Source organism: Microchirus variegatus (assembly GCF_963457635.1).
Source record: "Microchirus variegatus genome assembly, chromosome: 11".
Classification (NCBI taxonomy): domain Eukaryota; kingdom Metazoa; phylum Chordata; class Actinopteri; order Pleuronectiformes; family Soleidae; genus Microchirus; species Microchirus variegatus.
In genome coordinates, this window is record NC_139812.1 from 2203354 (window position 1) to 2227533 (window position 24180).

A 24180-nucleotide genomic window follows, 5' to 3' on the forward strand; every position below is an offset into this window, starting at 1 on the left:
TTTAGAGTCTAAACATGTGCCGTGTGTGTTAAGATATGACGTATTTATAGTTTGGCAGCGGCGTTATCGGCGGGGATCAGCCCCGCGTCTGTGGATGCTCGGTGCTCACTGTTAGCCGGCACAGAGCAGCTTCGCTCGGCCTGTCCTGAGGACCAATCGCAGCTCTTGCCGTCTCCGTTGTCCCTTGACGGAGTGACGGACACTTAAAACATATTTCGTGCAGTCGGAGACGACGCAGAGGCTCTTCGACAGGCTCTGCGTCGACGCAGAGTCTCTGCGTAACCTACGCAGAGCACTTTACGCAGATGTATAAATTGGGCTTTAGTCGGACTAACATCCCTGGATAATGTGATTCACAGCCCGATTACTCCTGCATGTTTGGTCGGACTGGAGTCGGACTTGGTGTTTGTTTTTTATTTTGCTTGTAATTTCCCCAAATTTCCCCCAGTCTTTGACATGGAAGTAAAAGGAGACGACTTATAAAAAACGACTTTGCCAAGTTGTCCGATTGCCTGACTTAGTGGGATCCTTAGCTGGATTAAACTGTGCATGTAAACCTGTCGACTTGTTTAGTGTGGAATAGTTTGTTGTTTTCTGAACCTGAATAACCGGTAAAATTCTGCCTCTGCATAAACATTGTAAAACTAGCATGTAATTGCTGGATGTCAACATAAATGCAAACTGCTGTCTAAGGCCTTGTCCTGACAGACACTGACAATTATGGCTGACTTTGTTTCAGCTGTTTCAAACTTTCAAACTATTTTTGTGTCATGCTCATGATTGGCATGTAGGAAGTTACCACCAGAGACGGAGATTAGTCCTCAGAGGAGAAGAGGAAGACAACACTTAGTGTGTGTGACACTTCAAGAAGATGTCAAGTGACATGACACATTTAACACAGAATAAATGTAAGAGCAGAAAGTTGCTCTGTGTTCGGCTGCAAGAAGACAACCAGTTTTTGCTATAATGAGTGAACTTTACCATGTTTTTTTTTATTAAAGGTCACAAAGCGTGGTCCTGTTGCACATATATGTTAGTTATGGAGGTCTACTTACATATATTAACTTGTTTTTATGGTCAAAAACCTCCTAGTTGCTGTAAACGAGCCGATAGAAATCCTCTTTTCTGCCGCTGTTTTTCTGCTGCGAGATTTCAGAGTGAACTTTCACCCCCAGAAGACAGAGTCTTGTGATTGGCCAGTACTATCCAGCACATCCGTTCTCAGAAGCGCAGCGCCCCCCTCTGGAACGGTGGATGCACTGCTCCTCATTATCAAAACATTGTTTTAACAGTGTTTAAAAATAGCTTCGTCACGACTCCCCGCCGCAGTCCCTTTATGACTTTGACCCGGAGTCAGACCAAGAGTCAGAAGACACTGTCGCTCGTGAAACACCTCCACAACGGACGTTATTCTTCTTCTGCGGTTCAATGTACGCAACCGGATGTGCCCGGACTAGTGCCCGGAGCAGGACGATCGGAGAACCGCTGCTTACGTAACTATTACGGGATTTTCAGTGATCTCGTTGAGCCCCGAGATTACAATAAACACAGCGTTCTCAGCAATGGCTGAACTGTTTGTTTCAAACCGTCAGGGCTTCATAAACAATCTAATGACGCAGATACACACTAAAAAAACTGCGTTAATAGGAACTTCCGTTCTAGTTCGGCTTTAAAATGAATTTGATCAATTTGGTACTACTTCTACTTCTCCTTGGTCAGTGTGTAGCTCGTGATCGTGACTGAGCCAAAATGAAACCATCTGGGCTGCATCTGGGTCCTTGTACATTTTGGGCCACATTTGCCTCTTAAAAGCTCTCTTGAAATGAATCCTTAGATTGTTTGGTTGGTAATGAAGAACCTGGTGGTGGAGCCATCGTTTGTTGCTTGGGAATGGAAGACCACATTCGATTGAGCCTTCAAAATGGCACAGTTCCAAATGCAGTTTCAAATGCAGCCTGTTTCACACGGGGCTGGATGATAAATCAAAAACAGTATACATTGTGATATAAATTTCTTCAATATCATTATAACAAATGTTCAGCATGTAACACACAGTGTTGTTTTCGTCAACGATGACGATGACGAAATCTTTTCGTTGACGCCACTTTTTTTCATGACGATAACGAGACGGTGACGAGATAAACATGACTCTTTGATGACGAAAACATGACGAGACGTGTGTGAGTTTTCGTTGACGAGACGAGAATGGACGAAAATGTCAGTGGGTGGTCTGTCAGACGTTTAAAACGCATGACATTTCGTTTTTTCGGCCAATCAACTGACGGTCACGGAGAAAGCACATGGCTACTTAATATACACGTACCCCGCTACTGCTTCTAGTGTGTGTGTGTGTGTGTGTGTGTGTGTGTGTGTGTGTGTGTGTGTGTGTGTGTGTGTGTGTGTGTGTGTACCGTTGAATGAGGATGGATAAGGAATCCCACAGAGGGACTGAACTGCGGCTGTACTTCTTCTAACCCGACACTTATGTAAGTGGAGTCGTTAGCATTTTAAGCTAGCGATCTTTATGCTAGTGTTAGCAAACAACAAAAATGTTGGATGGATTATTTAGGGACATGACAATAACTGGACACAGTTGTTAGTAGTAGTGGCTAAAGTTAGCTTTTGTTACGCTAACGTCAATTCATTATGTGTGTGTGTTTCTTTAGCAGCATGTTTAGCCATGTTTACATTCAGTGACAGTGTGGTCATCTCTTTGTGTGTAATAATAGCCAATCTGCAAGCTCACAGTGTGTTGAACTTATAGATCTGCTGCTATTTTCACAACTTTAGCGACACTGCCCAACAACAATCTCCAATACTTATTGACCTAAATAAATTTGTTAAAAGACTATACTTCTTTTTTCGACTAAAACTAGACTAAATCCTTTTTGAGTTTTCGTCGACTAAAACTAGACTAAAACCCTTTTGAGTTTTCGTCGACTAAAACTCGACTAAAACTATCACATATAGAAGTGACTAAAATGTGACTAAAACTAATAAGCATTTTCGTCCAAAAGGCTAAGACTAAATCTAAGATGGTTGTCAAAAACAACACTGGTAATACACTTACTGTGACACAGCACATAACTACTGTGACAGTTTTGCCTCAGGTTTTAAAATATTTGGTTATTATTTGTTCATTAAAAAAAGTTTAAAACCACAACTAACTGACTTTTTCACGTTTTCACTCGTGAATAAAGCTCAACCTTTACCTATCTGACAGTTTATTGTGATAATTATCGATATTGACTGATTTAAAACCCTTTATTGTAATATTTTTTGGGCTGATTATTATATTATATTATAATGCAGGTTAATATCTAAGCATGGTTGTATACAGGGGCGATTCTAGAGTCTGTAGGGGCCCTAAGCAAAAATTCCCAGGGGGCCCTTCCAAACAGTGTTCATCACCATGATGTTATAAATAATCGAAAAATGTATGAATTCAAAATATTTTTATTTTTTTTTAAATTAATGAAATAACATGGAAAAACCATGTAATTAAAAAGTATGTGAAACTATAGATGTAAAGAACAATAAAATACTGTAAATAGCTTTTAAAAAACTATATAAACTTAGTAAAAAAAATACATTACACTGTATAGGACCCACATTTTGAAACAATATAAATATATAGAACAATAAAATACTGTAAATAACTGAAAAAAAACATTTATAAACTGAGTAAAAAAGATGGATTACAAATATTAGTAAATAATCCTCTTCATTTTCCAACTTGCAGAACGATAACTTCACACAGGTTAACGTGAGGTGGGGCCCCTTTAGGGAGGTTTCCTACTGAGATGTCATTGCAAATCACCCATTGTTTTTTAAGGGGGACGGGGAGGCGGCTGGTCACTGCACATTTCATTAAAAACAGCCCTCGGGCTCCGAGTGTCGGGGGCGCCCTATCAGCTCGGGGCCCCAAGCAGTTGCCTGTCCTGCCTGTTCACAAACTGCGCCTCTGGTTGTATACATCACTTACAGTGATTAACATTGTTAATTACTTGCAATTTGACAATTTGAAAGAGAGAAATCATAGTCAGAAATTTGCCTCGTCATTTTTTTGTACGCTTCCATCTGTCGGGCCTATCTCTGTCTCTCACTTTCTGACTCATTCTGTCTTGGTGTCTGTTAGGCGATGCAGACCTGGCCAGGTCAGTGTGATTCAGAGATGTAAGCCCGAGGAGGATTGGATCTATTTATAGTCTTGTCTGCTGTGGGCCACACTGACCCAAAGTCTGCTTTTCTTTCTGCCCGCCTGTCGTTTTCTGACAGACTGTCATTCAGTCGTCTCATATCACTTGATCTTCCTTTTATCCCGTCTTACCCAGAGACACGGAGACCTTACCTTTGCTACTTCCAGTGTTTGAACAAGCTTTAACTCACATTTCCGCAAAGTCTTTGAGATCCCCAGACACAGATATAATATAATACTTGTGTCTTGTATTTATAACATTTAGATTTTATTCCCTTTCTTGGAATGTGCAAAATCCTTAATCGGACTATTTCCCAGTGGCGTCAGACACTGTTCCCAAGAATGAAAGAAAGTTTAATTTCATATATTCTGTATATTGTAATATTGTATATTGCTGAGGTGCTTATTATAGTGTAGATTTGTGGTCATGTACATGGCTTCCATTAGTTGATGAGTACTCTTTGGTATGTTATTATAAATATACTCAGGTTTCATTACAGAATGATATATTGTTTTTTTAACAGCAGTTATTCGTTCTATTGAGATGTATTCAGTGAGAGAGTTGAGCCAGTGAGTAATATGGGTGGTTATTTTTAGATTTCCACTTCTGAAACACTACTTTTTTTAGCAGTAGTAAGAGAAATGAAAAATGCAAGCGTCATTTTTATTTTTTTTAGAAAGTCATTTGACCTAATTTGTTGGTTTTGTTTATGAAATGTCAAAAATGATAAGCAATGCTCGACATCTGATACTTAAGCTCAAAGTACTGACTTATTTCCTAAAAAAAACATTCCTGTTTAAAATGTTCTCGCACTATGATCACAAGAAGTATTTTGGTATTTTCAAGTGTCAGATTTTTAAATATATTGCTGGGAGGCCAGAGAGGATCTAACTCTCACTGGACATCATGCTGGACATAGAGGAAAAACATACAGGCTCAACCTCCAGCAATAATGAAAACCAGATTCATTTCTTATAATTCTCTAAATTAGGCTTTGTTTTCATACTAAACACTGAAAACAATAGTACAGTAATATATTATTGAACACTGTAGTGATTAGACAGTATATTCTGTGTCTCTGAATTGCCTTTATGCCCAATGTTGATGAAATTAACCTGAACACTGTGCAGCATGGCATGGAGAGGCTGTTTTGTCCACTAGTTGTGGATAATCATGCTAATATGCAGCTCTGCTGAGGGAGCACGCCTCCACATTTGTGCCAATCAGGTGATAGAGAAGAGCACATGGAAACCATGGTCTTTGTTGACTCAAGCTGCTCAGTCTTTGACAGGAGACACTAATTATTCAAAGACGGGTCATGATTAATCCAATAAAACTCATCATCGCACCTTCAATGAAAAGTTAGACTTTGATGTTCAATGTTTAGTTTGGTTATTATTGTGCGTTCCTTCGTCCTCAGGCAGAATTTCATTGACGTACCTGGAGAAGGCGGATTGTTTTTTATGTCTCAATGCCAGACAACTGTCTCCACAGTCACAACTTTTCTGGTTTACGTCTGTATGTCTGTATGTGCTTTTATTGTGAAATATTTTATTTTATTTCCTTATGGTTTTATCGAGCTTTGTTTGTTTCAGTTTTAACCAGTGTATTTCTTGCATGCGTTGAGGAATTGTAGTGAGGAAACCCAGAGCTTCTTAACCCTTTAACACCGAGCATATATGGCAGATGATACATTCGCGCAAACTCACTTTGCATTGCCATAATTACGCGACGGTTTGTGCTGTAGTAAAAATTCCAGTGGTTTCTGAAAGCTGAGAAGTTGCACGTCAAAGCCAACATGTGGTTATTAGGGTAATTTCACTCTAATTTCACACACCTGTACATTTTGGACATTGGGACAAAGTTCATGTTCAACCAGTGGGTTTTTCCTTCATTTTAAACCGTTAATACACTATTTTTAACATGCACCAAATTGTAACTAACTGCCAGATAGTGAGAGTTATTCTGGAAAAATGGACAAAAGCGCTTACTCACAGGACATTTTCTGGCCCTTTTATGGGAACAATAAGCTAAAAAGGTCATTTTGAAGGTTAGGAGTTAAAGGATGAATGCACTATTTCTGCCTCTATATGTAAATCTAATGCAATTTGATGTTGAGGTTTTTACGACCAGTGTCTTCCAGTTTGAGCTGGCTTTATTCATGGCTACATGGCTGTGGTGCTACATTCATATGTGGGTTTGAATGGCTACCACCACCACATTTTCAAATCACTTTAATTCCATTAAGTCTGGGTTTACAGAAGAGAGTGGTTCTACGGAGAGCGTGCAGTTACCTTCCATGTTCCATGACACTGATCAGCTTCTTTCAAACTGTGTCTCTTGTTTCTAATCTTTTCTTTAGAATTCATCCCTCTGAAGCATGCACTTATTCTCTCATCTTCCTATTGAAATTCCTCACTTGGCTTCTAGTGTTTTAAGAAGCCAGCTGCCTGCCAGAGCTGCCTGCCATCACAAGCATAATAATAATCCTGACATCTTGAGCCGCGCATAGAAAAATAGTCCCACTTTTGGAGGCTGATCCAAATTCTAAGAATAAAAGCAGCCAAAATAGCCCCGTTTGACTCTGAGACGACAGTTCAGGAATGTCTGTAATTTTTTTTTTCCTCGTGCGGGACATATTTGAGCTTGTGTGTGTTTGTGAGGTCTGAAGGCCTGCATGTTCATGTTTGTACACGGACACTTGGAGGATAAAAGCTGCAGCTGATTGGCTTAGCGTGCGGGTCAGAGGTGCGAGGTCACGCTGGCGTTTTATCCCTCGTCTGTGTTTTCCTTGCAGGAGCTTGTTAGTGGTGAGGACAACAGTTTTTACAGGGACTTTATAGTTAGTCAGGTTGCAAGCTTCTTTTCCTTAACTGATCATGAACATTAAGTATGGAAGTATGAAGGAGAATTGTCATAAACCTTATAAAGGCTTCAGAATTGGCATTCTCATGTCAGTAGATCGTTTCCCTGCACTTTGACTTCTTCTTCTGCTAAATAAGTTGGCGTTCGGTTGCTGTCCCCCCTCTGCTGGTATAAATCATACGTGCGTGGCATGTGAGGGACAGAAATTTGACACACAAATCATAGGCAACAAGCATGCTGGTTAATTAATTATTCCATTTTAAATTAAATTCTAACTTCTGAGTGACGGTCAACTGAGTAATAAAAGGACTCTGTGGTCACAGTCAGGACCACATTCTTTTCATTGTCATATTGAAAAATGCTTTGTCATAGATTCATTTGCTAGGTGTTTGCTGTGGAGGAAGGAAGTTCCTCTGTGTGATTTTCCGGCCAGGCTCTGGATTTGAATGAACTGAAACCTTCTCTAACCTCAGGTTTACCTCCTCCCTCTTAGGTGGTTTCTTGATTCCATACAACTTGAATCATTTCCTCTTTGACAGTGTGACTAGTGTGGGATTTCTGTTGACCATAACTAACCACCCCCGGCTATTGCACAGTACTTAATGTTCAACTCAAAGTGAGGGAGTGGCCACATCTGCAGAAAGATGAAGTTCACTTACAGTTTGTTGATGACCATTTACTTTTCCTAATCAATCAGCAACCATTATTTCCCTCTGCTGACTCATCTGGGTTCGAATTGTTTACCATACATATTTTCTTCTGTCCTGACGGGTTTCAACTAGACCTCCTCTCCTCTCCTCTCAGCTCCAGCTCTCATTTCCAAAGATGCACGACATTTAGATAATTAGTTCAACACTAATGACGCCGATGCAGACATTGGCATTTGTGCCATTTTGAAAATGTAATTTGTCAGCCTGGTATGATCAATTTACTTTTATTGTTTGATTGTTTGTTGTACCTATTGAGTTAAGTACGTCTGACAGAAAAAAACCCAAAACATTAATTAGGGATGTCCGATATCGGCTTTTTTACAGATATCCGATATGCCGATATTGTCCAACACTCCGATTCCGATATCAACTGATACCGATATATACATAAGATAAGATAAGATAAGATAGGCCTTTATTCGTCCCGCAGTGGGGAAATTTCCAGTGTTACAGCAGCAAGACAATAAAGATGAGGATAATAAATAATAAACATGCATTACCAAAAAGAAATCGAATATATAAAGTACAATATATAAAGATATTAACACTGACTATAAAAATAGGTTTAAAAATAGAATGTAGAATGTACATTATAACCGGTCTGCAGAATATACACAGTATGCACATGGTATTTACAGTGTAAGGAAACAAGGCTGAGCTATTAAATAAATATATTAAATAAGGATATGGATATTGCACTGATGAGAAAACTACAGTATAAAAAATTTGACAGTGTGAAAAATGACAATATATTGCACTTAAAACAATTTACATAAAAAAAATAAATTTACATTACATGCTTTTTTCCACACAAAACTAATTTTAGTTGTAGAATTTAAACATAATTGCCTACATTATTTGTGAGTATATACATCTTTAAAAGCCTTTTATAGACATTTATATTCTATATTTTTTAGAATATTTGTAAAACCTTCCTAAAGGCCAGAAAAATCCCAGAAAAATCTTATTTTCCCAGAGTGACATCACTCCTGATTTTTTGTATTTGGACATTTCCGGAAGAAACTGATAAATATGCACAATTCTCAAAGTGAGACATGTATCTAATGTATCTGTCTGTATCAGTCCGACTGCCCATCTGTCAGTGCTAAATGTACAGCTACACACACACACACACACACTCTCTCTTGCCATAGAATCATTAACTGGACACTGATTATATTAAGGCCAGACCCACAAGACTAATTCCACTAAGTGCAATGAAGCTTGTGCTCGTGAGTGTGTGTGTGTGTGTGTGTGTGTTTTGTATGTTTGTACAGTATATACCTGTGTATTTGCACAAGCTCTTCTCAGTTGACAGCCCTCGGGCTCCCAGCTCGTCTTTGCTTTGTCGTATCTTTATTTCATTTTATCTTCATGTTGAAAATATTTTATTTCTTTATTGCTGGTGTGGATTAAAAATGCTTTTTTCACACATTATTATTCACAGTACAATGTGTGGTGAAATGCATTTACAGCGGTCCGAAAAATGATTAATTACCTAAAAATCTTAAATTTAACATTACAAAGTACTTTATAGTAAAAACCACTGCACATATATTCTTATGGAATAGAATGTAATAAAACGTTTGCAAAATCGCCTGCGATGGTGAATAAAGTAGGGCTGAGCGATTACTTGATTAAGTGATAATGTGTGTCTTTTGTAGCCTTTACATCAATAACATTTAAAAAACTGTTTAGACAAAAGAGACACATTATATTTAGCAGCAAAACGAAATGCACTTTATCAGTCGCAAGGGGGGAAATCAGATTTATTTTCGTATTAGAGTTAGCGTTCAATCATTGTGAAATGTATGTTTACAGAAGTCCAGACGAGATGGTTTTTTTCTGTTAAGAGATGCACAAAAAAAGGTTTGAAGTGAGTTTAAAGTACTGTGTAACAATCAGAGAGAAGTGAACATTTCTCATTTCCTGAGGTATATATGTTCAAAATGGCGAAATAAGGCCCCTGGGACATTATTTTAAAGCTAGTAAGAAGTTTCAACCGTTGTTTACAATGGGAGGACCTGCCTTTTTGTTCACAAGCATATTCTAGGTTTGTGTTTGGTCACTTCAACTTCAACCCCACGGGAAAATTCACATTTTATAGTTAGAATTAATGCAAATCATTTCTTTGTCCTTTGAATAGTGTGTTTTAAAGTTTTAAAACTGCTTGATTGAAGAAATGATACTGAACACAAATCCCTGCAGTCTGTGGGTAAATAAATAAGTTGCTCCTGGCGTTTGTGTCACATATCTGTTGACCAAACCCAACATATCATAATAGTTTCTTTTAATGGTGCTTATGGTGTCTCTTTCTTGATGTCCCCTCTCTGTTCTGTCCTCAGATCACCAGAAACTGGAGCGGGAGGCGAGAATCTGTCGTCTGCTCAAACATCCAAATATAGGTGAGTCAACTTTGTGAGACAACAGACTAATGGATCAGTGGATCAACTGTGTTGAATCAACTGATTGCATTTCTATTGACTTTAAAGCTTCAGTGTGGGTAACATTCGTGACGATCTTACCCCTGGTTTCAGGTCAAAGAAAGACCTCCTTAACCTTTACTCTTATTTTACAATTTGTTTCACCTCACTCCCAATTGTGTCTGGCTTTAGTAGTTTAGTTGTTCACAGTCACTGTCCTGATATACACTTCTCAAAGAAGATGAATTTACCAAAATACCAGCATATCCCTGAAAACTGAAACCTCATATTCAGTGATTAAAATTAATCTACAACTATTTTGATAATTGTCTAATCTAATGTAAATTGTCCTGATTTCAGCTTCTTAAATGTTAATGTAACGTAATGTAATGTACATATTTATGTGGTTTTTGGTCAAAACAAAATATCTGAAGATGTCATCATTTTGAGATTTTCTACCATTTTTCTGCATTTTGTGGCCCTGGAATAATCCACAGATTAATCTACTATAACCTCTTTTACTCTAAAATGAGTGGACTTTGGTGGTTTCTGACATGCTGGGAACAAAATAAGTTGGGGGTAGAAAAACCAACAACTCCAGAGCCCTCAATGATCATTTCTGATTAATAAAACAATGTATATTTAGCACTAAAACTGCTATGTTAATGGCTGGAAGATGAATTTCTGTCATAGATTGGCACCAGATATGGCACAAATGGCAAAAATAAAGCAGATGTTGAAAAAATGAGCAGAGATAAAGCAGTTAAAACCCCACATGCAAAGTCATTTGACCCTGAGTGAATGCTAATTAAACAATCTCACTGGTGAAATACTTCAACAGGCTCTTTGACCTGTGGGACTGGGGTATACGTTTATGTTAAGTGCTTTGTGTGTGTGTGGTTAGTGGTTAGTTAATGGCTACTAGATGGTCCCATCAGTACTTCCTCATTGTCAGGTTCCCACAGGTCCTTAAAGTCCTTGAAAGCTTTTGAATTTTACAATTTTTTAAGGTCCTTGAAAGTTTTTGAAAGACCCTAAACAGACATGGGTCATTGAAAGTGCTTGATTTCTATGCAAGAAAAAGGTTACGTTGATATGTAGGTAAATGTCTCCCACTTTTGTGTGATTGGCCAGAACTTTGAAGTGGGCATGGTTAACTCCCTATGAGGACTTCCCAGGAGTTCTGCACTTGAGTTCCTCATGAAGTATGAGAAAAGCCCTAGCCAGAACTCACTTTCTACTTGCCACCTCAAGAAAAAGAACAAATGTATCTGTTTTCGCGGAGTAAGCCTATGCACTTGTAATCGTCTCTCTCTCTGTCGTCGATGTAAGATTCCATGCACAGCAATGAGCGAGTAAAATTAAGCAAGAGAGAGCAAATTACATTAGACCTGGGAAATTAAAATGATAAAGACTGACTTTGACCAAGATCCCTGCAAATCAATAAAAGTGAACGCAGATGGGCGAGGCGGCTCTTACAAGCTGCCCTCCCATCTTAAGCTGCGTCAGCACATTCAACCCTTGAATTTGAGAATGAAAAGTCATTTAATTTGATGTCAACCAAGGTATGAGCACCCTGAAAGTAGACACGATACTTATGAGGTAAAGCGTATGACTTTGACACTCAAGACCAGGGTTAATGTCCCTTTTCAATCAGTCACCGTCGATCTTTATTTATTTTCCTTCCTCCGTCCTTTCTGTAAGAATAACATGTAAACATTATTAAGCTCTTTGCATATAGGAATTCTGGAAAATGATGACAAAATTGGGTGTGGACATTTTATGGAAAACATTCAGGTGAAAGGTGGCAGTCAAACCTGCAGAAGACGACACTGGATTCTCCTGCTAGAGAATTTTCCTGCTAGGAATTTTTCAAAGATCTTTCAGCTGTTTCCTAACATGGGCTCATTTTCTGTAAATATGTACAGTATAGAGCACTGTCTTCGAAAGTTTTTTCGAAAATGTCTGCAGTCTTGGACAGTTTCAGGAAAATGTTTAGACTGAGACTTTATGTTTGAAAGTAGCTTTTGTTTTCCCATAATAGAACAAGAAAAAGTAGTTTTCTCCCTGTGATAAATTGCATTTGTATTGTAAAATGTGTATATTTTAACATTATTGTACTTTGCCTGGACACAATAAATCACAATAGTTGAGAATGATTGTGATGTCATCCCCTGTACAAAGAGAAGAAAAACAGTTCTTGTCTTATTATTTTGTGTTCAATATCTTCTTAAGAAACGAATAATTTCTTTTTCTAAAGAGTTTTTTGGTGAAATTGTTTGAAATCAGTGTTTTTACTTCTTCTATTATCAGGTTCTATGTTGTGACATGTTCAAATGAAACCTAACCACAAAGTAATGTGTTACAGCACAACACTGGTGATAGAGCATTATCAAAGTTGTCATATTTAACACTCTCTGTTTTTGTCTTTCTCTCTAGTACGACTTCATGACAGCATCTCGGAGGAAGGTTTCCATTACCTCGTCTTTGACCTGTGAGTAAATCACACACACACACACACACACTGGTTTCCATGACTTCAGAGGACATTACATTGACTTACATTCATTTCTTGGAGACTTAATCTAACCTTAACCCTGACCCTAACCTTAAACTAACCATGACCTCAGCCTAACTTTAAAACATGTTTTCACCTTAAAATGTTGTGATGTATCTTCAGTGTTGGGGGTAACGAATTACAAAGTAACGGATTACAGTAACCATATTACTTTTTTGGGTAACGAAGTAAAAGTAATGCATTACACTAAAATATTGGTAACTACACTGCTTTACTTGCCTATAGTAGCGTGCTTTTCTGCGTTACCCATGGCGTGTTTGCCTGTGTGTAAAGTTCTGATCCGACCTGGGCACTGTTGTCATGGAGATCGATTTGAGTGACGTAGCTGCTGGTACGAAGGAGGGAAATGGAGATGGATATGGAGACGCCGGAGAACAGGCTTTTAGCCAGCAGGGCGTCCGAGCCCTGTACTGAAAATAATAAGAAATTAGGCGCCCTACATTTTGGCAGGATGCCCTAAAGACGCCCTATTTTTTCCTCCCGTTTCCCCCGGTAACCGCCGAAACGATGTTGTGATGGCGCATGCAAAAACTGCGGCTAGCACGTGCCTGTCTATACCCGCTTAGAGTCTGTCCAAGATCAGTTTGATGATTCCAACAAGATGTGAGTACACTGTGGAACAGCACCTATTAAATGCTGGAAAGTCTCTTTACGCAAAAGCGAAACTTGGCTGCAAACAGTGCAGAACTCTCTTCTCTCTCTCTTTGAGCAGTTAACTAAAGAGATCAGCTCATCTGGTGCATCTGTTATTCCCTTAATTACAGCGCTAAAGGTCTTCTACACAAAGATTGAGACCACGGAGTGAAAACAATGAAAAGTGCGCTCTTGAGACTCTGTCAACACGCTTTACTAAGATCTATTCGGATCCCCTGTATTTCATCGCGAATGTACTCGATCCTCGTCATAAAGATCATTATTTATGTGTCATATATGGATGTGGGGATAAAACTGCGCATAGAGAAATGAACCAGTCTGCGTTGGATCATATGGTTTTACTATGTTGACAGGCTAAGTGATGTTTGTCCATATATCTACACTAAATTAAGAAACGGGAAAGTAAAGTAATTAGTAGTGAAGTTACTTTTCAAATACAGTAACTAGTAAAGTAATCTCATTACAATGTACAGCAGTAACTAGTAACTAATTACTTTTTTTGAGTAACTACGCCAACACTGTGTATGATATGGTGACTTGATTTTTGTCCCCATAATGTGACTTTTAACAGATTTATGTCCCCACAACATAAGGAATAACAGGCGCACACACACGCAGTAATTATACTAAACTTTCCAGGACACCATAAATAGGTAGTATATGAGAAGACACCTACACTCATTGGACCACTGATAAATCCCTCTCACCCATAATATCACAGTCTCTGAGAGTTGTGATATTATTTTTAGTGTGTTTTCCTTTTCCGTATTAAGAGAAAAATAACATTTCCCTTTGTTCTCTGTTGTCAGTGTCACTGGAGGAGAGCTGTTTGAAGACATTGTTGCCAGAGAGTATTACAGCGAGGCAGATGCCAGGTACAGTATGTCGTCATGTTCGTGTGTGTGTTCTACTTCAAATCTGATACAGATGTTTTGGTAGCGAAGCTGTTTGTGCTTTGGCTACAGAAGAAATGCTTCCACCCTTCTCTTCTCTTTGATCATGTGACTAAGCGGTTTTGAGCTTAATCTCATTAATAAATAAAGTCAAAGCTGTCGTAATTCCTGAACCCTCATTTTGAACATTTCGTTGCGAATATTCTCATTTATAATACCGTGCCATTTTAAATTCACAGTGTCAAAACCACAATGTGTCTCTTAAAACAGACAACCAACTGCATTCTTTTAAACAAAAACATTATAATTGTATGATTGCACATTTAACATATTTTGTCAAAGCAGGAACAAATAAGACATTACAGATTACATTTAAATAAAACATTTTAACACAAGGTTGTACATCGTAAACTTTCAGAATCCGTTCCTCAGGCCTAACATAATCCTTACTTTAACACAAAAACCAAACCAAAACCAATAAACAAACACAAAACCCCTCACAGTTAAGCAGCACTGGCACAGCATCTTTGAAATGTTGATGTAAACTAAAATTTGTATAACACTCAGGTGAACTGACAAATTTAACCCTTCAAACACAGAACATTTCGGCTGCTTTTTCCCATGACTATGTTAAAACGTACAGTTTATACAGAGGCTATAAGAATGTGCAATATAGATTGTCTTATATCCTTTTTTCAGCACAACCTAGGCAATCTGATAAACTATTTTTTTTCCATTTTCACCAACTACATAAACCCACCTGAGCATAAAGTACTGTTTAAAATCGGATTGAAAAATCGGATTTGGAAATACATCACAGTTCAAAGTTCACTTGGCTCGTTTTTAGGAACAAAAAGAGAAGAAATATGGTCTATTTTTGTGACTTCTGCACAGTTATTGCTACTTTATATCACTACTAAAAATTAGATATTGAATCATAACTTTGACTAAACAACACATAAGAAGACACACACCCCTAGGATGTTCATATAAGGAGTTGTTTATTATTCCCACGGCAAATTACCATGGGCGCACCTTCGCACAGATCTGTGCCGCGTGAGCACTGAGGTTTAAGTCGCACATGTGCGACTAGATGTAAAATGTACTACTTTTTACGACTCAAATTTTGGTCGTAAAATCTGACCATTTGCAGGAGCCCTGGGGACTGCTTCACTGTTGTTAGTTGTTGAAATTACAGTAAGGAGAACTGAGTTTTCCAGGGTTCTGTGAACATGACATGTCTGTCAGTCAGTTCAGCTACTGGTGTCGGTGTATGTTTTTGTTACTGTGACAGAGACTCGGCGGTGAGCGGGTGACTGCTTTATTGCAGGTTGTTAATGTCTTGGCATGGCGATGGCCTGTGTTAGGGTGCAAACAAAGTTGAAACCATGGTCACCACAATATGATTTAGTAAGAACTAGGGTAAAGTAATCTGATGGTCACTGTTTCAGCTGCAGATAAAATAGCGTGAGTAAAATGCTGGCATCTAACTATGGCTAGAGGAGATGAGCAGAATTAGATGTGCAGTTCAGTTTTAGTCCTAATTTGGACACAATGCCACAGGCTTTTCTGTTGATTCTGTCTGACAGAGCGATGACACCAGTCTCCCAAAATCAGTCTCTGCTCACCCTCCTGCTGATGACCTTAGCCTCACCTTTACTGTGTCAGGCTCAATTTAATTTAAAAGAAATAATAGTGATTTTAACTGTGCACCAGACCAGCTAAACAACTGATATGCAAGTTCAGGACAGGCTTATGTAAGATTCCCCCAAACCTGCATCAACACACACACGCACACACACACACATACAGCAATACTTCTGAGGACACTGTACTGACTTTTATTCATTTGGACAACCTCGCCAAAGCGTTATCTCTAACCGTCACCAAACCACAATTTAAATCTGAGCCCTAAACGCAACCAGTTCCTCTGTAATGGACCAGATTTTGGTCTCCATGAGAACCAATGTCAGTAAAGACCCCAAAAAGGTAGCAAATACACACACACTCACAAACACACACACCCTGCTCACTCCACTTCCTTCCACACACTCAGTCACATAAAAAAATCATGCAGCAAACGTCACAATGAAAGTAATAACTCGGTGTGAACAGAACATATTTGGTAAAAGGTTTTCTTCCTTTTAGGGAAGCGGCCTTCTTATTCTGAACATGCTGCTCAAAATGACAGGATTGGACGTCAGAAAATGTAAAAACTAAAATTAGATCCAGTCCATTAACCATAAATGACATGTTAATAACATTTTATGGTTAATTTATGGTTAATCCTCATTTTAGCACAAGAAAAAGACTGCAAGGAGAGACGGCATCTGCAGCCACATTTGACCAGAATGTGAATGAGGGCTGCACATTTTTATTTAACCTTTATTTTCACCAGGAAAAAACCACATTGAGATTAAGACAGGCAGCAGCACAGTTACAATCAAAGTACATCAAGGTTACAGATAAACGGTCAGCAGCCATACTATCAAAAGAGAAAATACTCAAATAAGCACATTTCAATCATAATCATAAAAAGCTCAGAGAGAACATCTGCAGACAGATGTGTCTGCCTCCAAGTCATCCAGCATTTTCCTAAAAACATCGAAGCCTTTAAGTTTAAAATCTTTCTGTAGTTCATTTCAGGCAAAGGGAGCAGCAAACTAAAAAAAAACGTCTTCACACGTCTGTCACACTGCAGTAATCATTTAAACTGGACTTATTTTAAGTATGGATCTTAACGGCAAGGCAGTAAATGCACCAGGAGAAATGTGTTATTGACAGCTCTTGTGAGCAATATCAGCAGATAATCCAGGTTGTGATGTCCGTATTGGAGAAGAGAAAGTGGTATGGAGCTCTCCTCCTTCACTCTATTGTCATGTAGATATTATGTGGACGTGACTGATGTGTCCCTCCTCTGTCTCTCATCCGTCTCTGTCTCCTGCAGCCACTGCATCAATCAGATCCTGGAGAGCGTCAGTCACATCCACCAGCATGACATTGTGCACAGAGACCTCAAGGTGAGTGATGGTACAGCCCGAGCGGTGATCACACAGTGGCCTACGCCGTTTTCTGAAATACTAGGTTGGGTTTTAAAAAAAAAAAAGAAGAAAAAAAAGGTTATTTTTGGCAAAGATAAAACACGATTTTTGTGAAAGAAGATGAAAGGCATTGGTGGAAAAAGACAACGGGTCTAAAGACGCACGACGACGCGCTCGCGCAGACGTCACGAGGTGACGTTAACGACTTAAGAGATGAGCGTCATCCCTCTCATCACCTGCCTGCTCCTCCTTATCTCTACATCTATGGCCCCCCTTTTTTTTTTCATCTGTCCCCTCTTTTTCCTCTCCCTTCCCCCCCCTCCAGTGCTGAGGAATGACGAAAGCAGACCAGCTGCTATTTATAGCGGGTCTGTAGGTGAGATGTTGAGGGCCAGTGACGATCTCCCTCGCAGTGAGGTTGTTCAACCCGAGCAAAAAACAACACTCTGACCTCGTCAGCTGTGCTCATTCATTTTTTTATATTACAGTAAAGATTTACATTATTTTTTTTTTATTATTATTTTTGTCCTCATAATATAAAGTACAGATTTTCAATAGTTCAACCAATCGGGAATCATTAACTTTTAAGGGTGAATAAATGGATTTAAAAATCTGTTGTTTTGTGAGATTTACCTAAATATGTTTTAATCCTTTAACACCTAAGCCTCAAAATGTCTGTCTAGAGGCTTTTTGTGTGCTTATTTTAACCAGAAAATGGCCATAAAATGTCTTGTGACTAAGTGCTTTTCCATATTCCCAGAATAACTTTCAATATCTGGCAGTTATTTCTTACAATTTACTGCATATTAAAATAGTGTATTAACAATTTAAAATGAAGAAAGACAAAAAGGTGCATGTTAAACAGTATAAAATTCATTCAAAATAATATTTGTTGTCCAAAAACAGGCCAAAATGTTTTAACCATTTCTCTCTGGATCTGAATCTTTCTCACCTCTCTGGTGATAAAGACGCTGATTCACTGACTTCCTGCAACAGCACGAGGGATTTTACCGTAATAGCCATTGAAACCTTCCAGAAACTGTTGGAATTTTTCCAATAGCAAAAACTTCTGTGTAATTGCGCAAATGTATCGTCTGCGATACACTTGGTGTTAAAGGGTTAAAAAGACAAAGATGTTTTTTATCAACTTTACTTTTTATTGACCTGCTAGTGAGGCAATACAGTCTGAGATATACAGAGTTAAAATGTTTTAAATACAGATGAATGTTTTATAAATATCTGTGCTTTTTTAAAACCACTTTTTAATTGTTCAGTGTTTTATACCAATTAAAAAAATGCAATATCTAAATGTATCTCATATCGTAAAGATCCGTCTCATTTTAAGTCCATAACGTTCTTCATATTATATATGTCGACATAATATTGAACTGAATTGATTTAAAAAACGATATCATAACTCGATTAGTAATTACAATATTGTCACAGTTAGATATTTAGTCTTAAATGATCTGACGTCCTGTAGATAATGAATCAGTTGTGACATTTCACCCTGTTTGAAGAGCATCATTTGACAAATTAAAATATGTAAAACAGGAAAATTAACATTAGTGTGATAAGAACTCCTTAAAATAATAGAAACAGCCTTTGTAAAAAAAATCACTTATACTATGACTTATGTCCCATAATCTTAAATTAAAAGATCTGCCAAAATCTCATAACTCTTTCGGGAAACTGTATAGATGTATAAGCTGTAAAAGTACCTCCTCGACACAAGATGGCTGACAAAGTCAACTGGACAGAGACACATCTCAAACAATCCTTCTTATTTTCTCCTTCTAATTATCAGACAAGAAAATAAGAAATTATTTTTAAGGTTTCCTGTTGGCAACTCTGTGTGACATCATCTGTATTGTAGCCATTTACATACTAATAATGCCAACAAGTGTGCCACACACACACACACACACACACACACACACACACACACACATGCACGCACGTTTAGTGCTCTTGGCTGGTGGCAAGCTGGGTCGCCATGGTAACTGTAGGGTGAGGTCACCCGGCTGCTGCAGTACCAGCGTAGGGACTCATTATGCCACCTCCCATCTATCTATCTCTATCTGTCTTTCTCCGGTCCTTTTGTTGCTTTTTCTTCCAGCTCTCTGTCCTCTTCCATTCTGCCCTTTCTCCCATTCTCTCTCTCTCTCTTGCTGTGTCTCACTCTGTTCGTGTTTCACCTCTGTCTGAGTGGAAGAGGGGGAAAAAAAGAGAGGGATGCTGATGATGAACCAGATGAGGAGAGAGAGACTGACAGATAAGAGCACAGAGACCGTTAGAACAAGCATCATGCTCTGTCTGCATTCGAGGTCATGTGGACGGCTGTCACTGCAATGAATTTGACCCTTAAGACACACACGCACACACACACACCAATGCGTGTGCCCACACAGTAATTATAATAAACCCTAACCCTTTATATTTGTACATGTAGCACAATTGAGAACACATCTGTCTAGTTTTAGAGGACAATTACAGGCTTTTACTAAAACCTTAATCAGAAGTACAACTTACTTGACCCTTAACTTAACCTTAACCCTAACAAATGAGTCAATGCCTAAACCTAACAGTAACTTAACCACAGTTCAAATCTTAGCCTTTAACCAGTTGCTGGGAGACCAGGTTTTGGTGTTTATGAGAACTACTGGTCCTGACAAGGTTACAGTTTATGCCAAAACAATCCTGAAGAGGTGACAAATACAAACACACACACACACACACACACACACACACACACACACACACACACACACACACACACACACACACACACACACGCACACAGATGTACACAGGACACTACTTGGACATCCATTCATCATCATCATCCTCATCATCATCATTCACCATAACCAGTGAATTCTTGACCCTTATCTTAACCCAACCACAATAAGAATAGGTAACAAATACAAGTACACACACACACACACACACACACTTGCTGATTGTGCATTCTTTGTGTGGACACTCATAGACATAATGCATTCCAGAGCCCCTTACCTTAACCTAAACCCACTTTGAACCCTAACCCTAAAACCAGGTCAATCCTCAAAAATCCCATTAAAGTTTGTCCTCACAAAGATAGGTTTGTTTGACAATTGGTCCACACAGCTTTATTGTTATTTAAGACACACGCACACACACACATGCGCACACGCCCACACATGCACGTACAAACACAGAGTCAGTTCAAATTACTGAGCGGTTGCACTATTATGCATTAAAAAAAAACCAAAAAAAAAACCTTAAACAAGTAATTCTTAAACAGCTGTGTGTCTATAATCAGTGACTGACCTCATCAGCTTACACTTGACCTCACGCTTCCTCAATTTCTTCTCCTCAGTTATATATAAGTGATTATAAGAGAGAAAGCAGTCAAGGAAGCTGATTCAGTTAATATTTTTCTTACAGTATATCTCATGGCACTAAAGATGCTGTCACGCTGCTATGACTTCGCGATTATGGCTTAAAAATAACATCTTAATACGTTTAATGTCACAACAGACATTCTGAAGAGCTCATTATCTGTGTGTTGCAGCCAGAGAATCTGCTCTTGGCCAGTAAGATGAAGGGAGCGGCGGTGAAGCTTGCAGATTTCGGTCTCGCCATCGAGGTCCAGGGAGACCAACAGGCCTGGTTTGGTGAGGAATCAAACTCTCCTCACAATGTCAACTGTGTTTTGCCCTCTTTGTTTACGTTCAGCAGCTGGAGTAGTATTACATTAGAAGCAAGCTAGTTACAACCGTGTCATTATAAAGACTTGTAAAATGGTAACTACAGTTTTTGCTACTTAGACTCAACAGAGAGGGTGGTTTGTCATTGTCTTTCTTACCTGACTTACTTTACCTACTAAGTAGGTCAGTACACACAGTAAAGTTTTCCATGGTGAAATAAATACCATAAATACAATACCTTTACTTCTAAGTTAAATATTTTTTTTATGTAAAGCGGACCAAGACCGGAAGTTCCAATTAACGCTGTTTTTAGTGTGTATCTGCGTCATTACCTTGTTTAAGAAGCCCTGAAGTTTCTAAACAAACAGTTCAGCCACTGCTGAGAACGCTGTGTTTTATTGTTATCTCGGGCTCAGCGAGATTTCTGAAAAAACCCAGTCCGGTTACGTAAACAGCATTTCTCCTGAACAGCAGATCGTCCTGCTCCGAGCACTAGTCCGGGTACATCCGATTGCGAAACATTGAACCGCAGAAGAAGAATAACGTCTGTTGTGGAGGTGTTTCACGGGCGACAGTGTCTTCTGACTCTGGGTCTGACCCCGGGTCAAAGTCATAAAAGGGACTAAGGCAGGGAGTCGTGACGAAGCCCTTCTTAAACATTGTTTGATAATGAGTAACAGTGCATCCACCGTTCCAATCACAACACACTCTGTCTTCTGGGTGTGAGATTTATGTCTGAAATATCGTGGCTACGGTAAAGTTACTTTTTTTATTATATAGTATTTGTACTTCATTACATTACACCACTGCCTACAACTAGGAAACAGAACCAGAGAAAGATGTTGAGGGTAAACAAACGTTGTTTGTCTATTTAAAAACTCTCTGAGAATGTAAAAGTGTTTGTATTCCTTACAGGTTTTGCAGGGACTCCAGGGTATCTGTCCCCAGAGGTGTTGAGAAAGGACCCATACGGCAAGCCAGTGGACATATGGGCATGTGGTCAGTGAGACATATTTTATCCTATTTATATAGTTTGTATGCATGTTTATGTTTGCACTTTTCAACTCCTCATCGTTTTTATGTTAAGTGTATTTATATTATGTGTGTGTGTCTTAGGTGTGATCCTGTACATCTTGTTGGTGGGCTACCCTCCATTCTGGGACGAGGACCAACACAAACTATATCAACAAATCAAGGCCGGTGCATATGACGTGAGTTCTAACATTTATTTTTCTTAGTTTTTTTCCTGTATTTTATCACATGATCTGTACGGGATGTAGAATATGCCAGCATTGTTAATGGACATTGAAAGTTGATGGAAAAAAGTCAGAAGTAACATTTTACGACCAAAATTTGAGACGGTTTGCGTTTTCAATAAATTTGAAAACGCAATGTTGACTTCCGCGCTCACTGGGACGTCACGATGCGCTAAATTCCTGGAATTGTTGTCTCGCGGAGCTCCGCTTTGTCTGTAAAACACGCAAGAGTGCTGGCGAAGGCAGCGGTATCCGAAATCGGAAGTCCGCAAAGTCCACGAAAAGTTCTATTCTTGGCTCCACAGTGCAGCACAGAGTCCTACACAAACTTCCAGCCTCAGAGGATTCATCTGTCCAGTGGATACATGTTATATATGACGGCAATGTGCCTGCTAGAGCCTGTAAATGATCACTTTTCCAAATGCTAACTTTTGGCAGGGTGTTTGAACTGATGTGGTGCTTCATCCTTATGGTATTTTGACCAAAGCATGTCACAGACCTGTTCATTAGGACACCAGGGAACTTGATTAACTTGGAGAAATAGGCTATAATATGACCCCTTTAATATAAACTAGGGCTGAGGCAAAAATGCTTAGCATCGAGGCAGTTTAACTACTGTTTAAACACAGCACCACGTTTTTGATGCGGAGGAAAGAGTGACAGTAATGCTGAGGCACGCTGAATGACAACCACGCCACACACGGAAGAAGAATAATAATCGGAAACACAATACAGGATGAGCTAACGTAGACACAGCGAGAGAAGGCAGCAAATAATTGCAAAAGTGGAGCAGCAAAAAAACAAACAGCGATGAGTGAAGAGGAGTCAGCCTGAAAGCAGCAGCTAATGCATTCATTAAACCTCTGCAGCGGAAAATATTGCATCAAAGTGCCGGGCAAGACTTCTGAGTTTTGTGGATACGTATACTTTCCTGCATTTTAACATAATTGAAACTAAAGGTGTTACAAATTTTAATAGGACACATTCTATTTTGACAATGTAAATTTAAAAATGCACATTGTAATTTCTGCATTAATTACAGTAAATGCAGTGAAAATAAGAGGAAAAATATTTGCATTGTAAGTCAATTTACAGTGTGTGCCCCTACATTTTAAATTGGGGGCAACTGTGCTCCGAGTAAAACAAGTTAGTCTGGAGCCCTGGATCAACAGGTTTAGTGTGCAGAAGTTTTGTAAGGGAGCTGTGGCTGCAGTCGCCAGACGTCGTCTCTGAACATTTAGACCCTGTTAGACGATAAACGGCACAAGCGAGGATTTGTAGCCTCTTCACATCATGTGTGAAACTTAAGTGTGGACATGTTGGCAGGCAGGTTCTTATCTGCATCCAGCACCCACTGGTACACTGTAAAAAAAAAAAAAAACTCAAAATTTCAAGGCAACTTGCTGCAATCAATTTTTGAGTTTACAGCCCAAGAAAAGATCTTGAGTGTTTTGACACAAATGTACATCTCATAGTTCTTTACAGAACCTGCTCAGATCCAGGGTTTTACTGAGGTTTTGTCATGACGAGCAACACCTTTGATATTATATATCATATAAAAGCCTGTGTTTAAACAGTCAGAAGTGCTGTTGTGAGACGTCTTATTCACTGGATCCTATACACCACTCTTCTGCTCAAGCATTTTAGTTTTTACGCTTGATTTCTTCTTTTGTTTTTCTGATTGATGTCAAACTACCGTCTACAAAACTCTTATTATTTGGTGCAAGATGAAGAAAGGAAAATTCCAAACAAAGGCTCGACTCACACTGCCACCGGTGTAAAATATACGTCCTGTGGGGATTTCTTGAGTTATGTGATCTATTATTAATATAGAAATATTGATCAGTGCAGCTTTAATGAATGTGCTTC

General features: G+C 38.9%; 1 protein-coding gene across 5 annotated transcripts in view; it reads left to right on the forward strand.

Annotated features, from left to right (window-relative positions):
* The window catches only part of camk2g2 (calcium/calmodulin-dependent protein kinase (CaM kinase) II gamma 2), a 66771-nt gene that overhangs the window by 17911 nt on the left and 24680 nt on the right, over positions 1–24180 (forward strand). For all 5 annotated transcript variants that reach the window (XM_083898079.1, XM_083898081.1, XM_083898080.1 and 2 more), the window contains exons 3-9: positions 10120–10179; positions 12637–12691; positions 14239–14304; positions 17270–17342; positions 20920–21022; positions 21971–22054; positions 22172–22266. In XM_083898079.1, coding sequence (XP_083754205.1) covers positions 10120–10179; positions 12637–12691; positions 14239–14304; positions 17270–17342; positions 20920–21022; positions 21971–22054; positions 22172–22266 — 536 coding nt within the window. The remainder of the gene's footprint in view (positions 1–10119; positions 10180–12636; positions 12692–14238; positions 14305–17269; positions 17343–20919; positions 21023–21970; positions 22055–22171; positions 22267–24180) is intronic.